Source organism: Rhinatrema bivittatum, chromosome 1 (genome assembly GCF_901001135.1).
Source record: "Rhinatrema bivittatum chromosome 1, aRhiBiv1.1, whole genome shotgun sequence".
NCBI lineage: Eukaryota > Metazoa > Chordata > Amphibia > Gymnophiona > Rhinatrematidae > Rhinatrema > Rhinatrema bivittatum.
In genome coordinates, this window is record NC_042615.1 from 427243214 (window position 1) to 427247773 (window position 4560).

The 4560-nt window shown below is 39.1% G+C and overlaps 1 protein-coding gene across 1 annotated transcript; it reads right to left on the reverse strand.

Annotated features, from left to right (window-relative positions):
* Positions 1-951: 951 nt before the first annotated feature.
* Positions 952-3114, reverse strand: LOC115092742 (actin-like protein 7B). The gene has a single exon (XM_029604019.1). It carries the CDS (start codon positions 2331-2333, stop codon positions 1077-1079), a length of 1257 nt encoding a protein of 418 aa, XP_029459879.1. The 5' UTR covers positions 2334-3114; the 3' UTR covers positions 952-1076.
* Positions 3115-4560: the final 1446 nt, after the last annotated feature.

Below are 4560 nucleotides of genomic sequence, written 5' to 3' on the forward strand. Positions count from 1 at the left end.
AGACCACCTGCTAGTGACAGGCATGGTCACACCCTTTTTGTTTGCCAATCTAGCCTTAATTATTTGGTTTTTTAGGCTACTGCAGGTATCAGCAGCTTATTTTTTTCAGTGCCTGCTGTATATTTCTTTTATGTCAAATCCAACCTACATGTGTATGATCGCTAATAAATTAAAAAGTGAAGAATTTATTTAACAGACTTTGTGGGCTGCACAATCCAATGTTCTCCACAGCTTCCAAAAATCACATTCATAAAATTGCATGCATAGAGCAACATTTAAAATAAAATCAGCAATCCCACGTCTATTGTTCTTAATAAAAAGCTAACCTAAATAGATGGATGCCTCCTTTTCAGCTTTGTATGTTGTTTTAACTGTGAATGTACTGTAATTTCATAAATTGCCACAAACTGTGGATGTGTGCAATAAATACATTATTATTATTATTATTATTACTATTGCTTTTACAAAGAAAAAGGAAAAGACAGATACATACAGCAATTTAACTACATAATCCTTTGAATTTCTGAATCCCTGCACATGACAACTTTTCTAATGCCAGACCATCCCCATCCCTAGGTCAGAGCCCCTTTCTAGCTCCTGCTTGTTTGCTACTTACCCAACTGCAGAATGATCAGAGGCTAAATTCAGCTCTGATTTATTTGGAAAGGCATGCAAATCTGCAAACACATATTTGCAAATGCACATCTGCTCAAGGTTCAACCTAAATCGAGCGCATCTGGAATTTTTCTGACAATGTGGTTTGAACCAGGTTGAAGCTGTTTGAATTGCCAAATAAATTAAAGGAACAATCGTTGAACATCTGAGTCAGAATCTGAACCAGATGGAAAGGTGGTTCACCCATCCCTAATACTTCTACCATACGCCAAACAAAGCCAAGTGTATAATTACATATATATTTGAAGAAGCGATAACTACAGAGCAGAATTTATTTGAAATAGTCAAACTTTATTTGACAACTTTCTACTATAGATGCATACGTTTTTCTCTGATCTGGTAATACAATATTTAAAATAGACTGATTCTAAGTTAAGTTTCAGAAATAATTAGATGCTGAATTATGGTTCTCTTGCTAAGAAGCACTTCCTGTGAATGGCAGAGGGCCCCCATTCACTATATTCATCTTTAAAAACCCAGAGCTGCTGAAAGGATTTGAGTGAGGCCAAGATAGAGCCACCCGTCCAAACTGAATATTTTCTGTGAGGGGAGGCTATAACGATAGGTTTATCATAATGTAATGATGCCTTCAGTTCTCTTTGTAAACGTTCTGGAAGTCCATCCAGCAAAGTGGAGCCTCCGCATAGCAAGATGCTGTTTGTCATGTCGTGCTTCAATGTGGCATCACATTTATTGATACAGGTCATAGTCAGAGTATGGAGACCTGGTTGACTTGATCCAATAAGCGATGGTTTAAAGAGCACTTCAGAACAGAGGAATCTTTCCTTGCCAATCGTGATGAGGTTCCCATCTGGCAGTTCATACCCTACCATGTACTCGCTAAGCGGCAACTCCAGGTCTCTGTCAAGCTCAGATGAGGCATAACAGCAGGTATTCTTGATATGTTCCACTATGTGTAGATCTTCTTTGGTGAATTTGTTCCCGGAGATATTCAGTAACTTCATCAAGTATTTGGTGACATCTGATCCAGCATAATCCACCCGTCCAGTATTATTGGGCAAGACATAGCCTTCATGGATAGGTTCAACATAAGTAACTCCATGTCCACTTTCCACCACCAGACCCGAGATCTTGCCATAAGAATACATGGAGAGAATGGACTGGTTGGCAATATGCATTGCTGGAGCATGGAAGGTCTCAAACATCATCTCTGCATACATTTCTCTGTTGGTGGTAGGATTCAGAGGAGAGTCTGATACCAGGACAGCATGCTCCTCGGGAAGAATTTTCATTTCTTTGTAGAAAATATAATTCCAAATATCTTGTACACAGTCCCAGTCCACTACAATGCCATGTCTCAGTGGGTTGGCATATTTTAAGGCTACTTTAGCAGTCCGAAGCTCTTGACCAACAAAACTATCTTTTTGGTTCTTTTCATTATCATCAGTCTCCTGAAGACGTTTACCCACAATTGAAGAAATCACACGGAATGGTTTACTATCTCCAGCATGCCCCATTTTACAATACCTTGTTCCCAAATCTATGATTACTGCCTTTGTTTTCTTCACTATCTTTGGATTTTTGTTTTTTTCTTCTGCTTCACTAAATGTTATGACCACATTTTCCTCCTCGGGGTTAACAGCTATGCCCATTTTGCAAGTATTTTCTGACTCAGTGGTTCCAATGGTGTTTTCCATAGTCACTTTCTAATAGACTACAATAAGAAAAGAAAATCACAATTGCAACCTTTTTATTTAAAGCATGGTGTAACCATGACAATGACACTAACTGATTATGAAGTCACAGTTGTGTCATCCTGAAATTTCCTGCATCCTGATGAGTTCCAAGGTTGACATGGGGACTGATGAATACACATTGGTGCATTATTTCTGCTGACAAACATACAGTAATTGTCCAATATATATAATACATATGCATGTGTATGTGTACATATATATAATTTTACAGCCACAACAAAAGCATTCCTGGTTACAAGCAATTGATACTTTTTGAAGTTGAAGGCACATGTCAATCTCTGATCGTGTATCACACAACAAATCCAACATGCTTCCTATTGGCCTTCTTGGTTTAATAAAAGTACATCGTGATATGTTGTTGGGAAAATTCAATTAAATATCATTAGCACATCCATCACAAAGGGCAGATAGCTGATTATCAGAATCCTATAGTAATATAGTAGATAAATATCAAATGGTCCACCCAGTGTTAAGGGTAGTTACTGCTGCTGCATGCAGGTTACCCTAAGCACCCCTTCCTTCATTTCCAACATCTAGTCTATACGGATCTGCCCTTTTGAATTCATTTACTGTTTTCAACCTCACCATGTCTTCGGGGAAGGCATTCATCATCCTGTCCATAAAGAAATATTTCCTGATGTTGGTTCTGAGTCATCCCCAAAGGAGTTTCATTTTGTGACTCCTAATTCAACAATTTCCTTTCCAATGGAAAAGGTTTGAAGTTCATGCATCATTAAAACCTTTCAGGTATCTGAAGGTTTGTATCATGTCTCCACTGCACTTCCTCTCTTTCCAGGATATACATATTTAGATCCTTCAGCCTCTCCTCATAAGTTTTCTGATACTGACCCCACATCATTTTAGTCATCCTTCCCTGTGCTGCCTCCTCCTGTCTCTCTTCTTTTTAAGATACAGGCACTAGTACTGAATGTAGTACTCCAGGTAATGCCTCACCAAGGACATGTACAAGGGCATTATCACCTCCTCTTTCTTACTGGTTATTCCTCTCTCTATGCAGCCCAGCATTCTTCTGGCTTTAGCTATAGCTTTTCACATTACTTCGTTGCTTTCAGATTGACAGACACAATTACCACAAGGTTTCTTTCCTGATCTGTGCACATTAGTCTTTTGCCACCCATCACATTCAGGTCTTTTGGATTACTGCATCCCAGATGCATGACTCTGCTCTTCTTGGCATTGAATCCCAGATGCCAAAGCTTTGACCACTCTTCAAGTTTTCTTAAATAACTTTTCATTCTCTCTCTTTTTTCAGGTGTGTCCACTCTGTTGCAGATTTTAGTATCATTCACAAAAAGATAAACTTTACCTTCTATCACCTCTGCAATGTCGCTCATGAAGATATTGAACAGAACCAGTTCCAAAACTGATCCTTGAGGCACTTCCCTTAACACTGTTCTCTTCAGAATTGGTTTGATTTATCATTATATACTGTTTCCTGTCAGTAAACCAGTTTGTAATCCACTCCACCATCTTGGTACCCAATCCCAAGCTTCTCATTTTATTCATGAGATTCCTAGACAGGATCATATCAAAAGTTTTGCTGAAATCCAAATAAATTATATCAAGCTCTCTTCTTTGATCCAGTTTTTAGTCACCCAATCAAAATAGGAATCAGATTTGTCTGACAGAACCTTCCCCTGGTGACTCCATGCTGCCTCAGGTCCAGCAACCCACTGGACTGTAGATAATTTACTATACTTTTCTTCAGTAGTCTCCATTTTTCTACCACTGTGGTGAGGCTAGCCTGTAGTTTCCAGCTCCTCTCTGCTACCTTTCTTGTTAACTGGGAACACAACCGCTCTTCTCCAGTCTTGTGGCACCGCTCCTGTTTCCACAGGTCTTTCAGCACATCTCTGAGCTCCCTTAGTACCCTAGAATGTACCTCATCCAGCCCCCATGGCCTTGTCCACTTTCAGTTTTCTTAGCTCTTCCCATACAATTTTTTTTGTAAATGGAATTGCATTTACCCTGCTCCCATCCATGGTCTTGTCAACCAGCAAAAGTCCTTCACCAGGGTCATCTTTAGTGAACACTGAACTGAAGCATTTGTTTAATATTTCTTTTATTTCTTTGTCTTTTTCCACACATTTCTCCTTGTCTCCTTTCAATTTTAATATATCACCTCGGGACGTTTGTGTTTGATTGA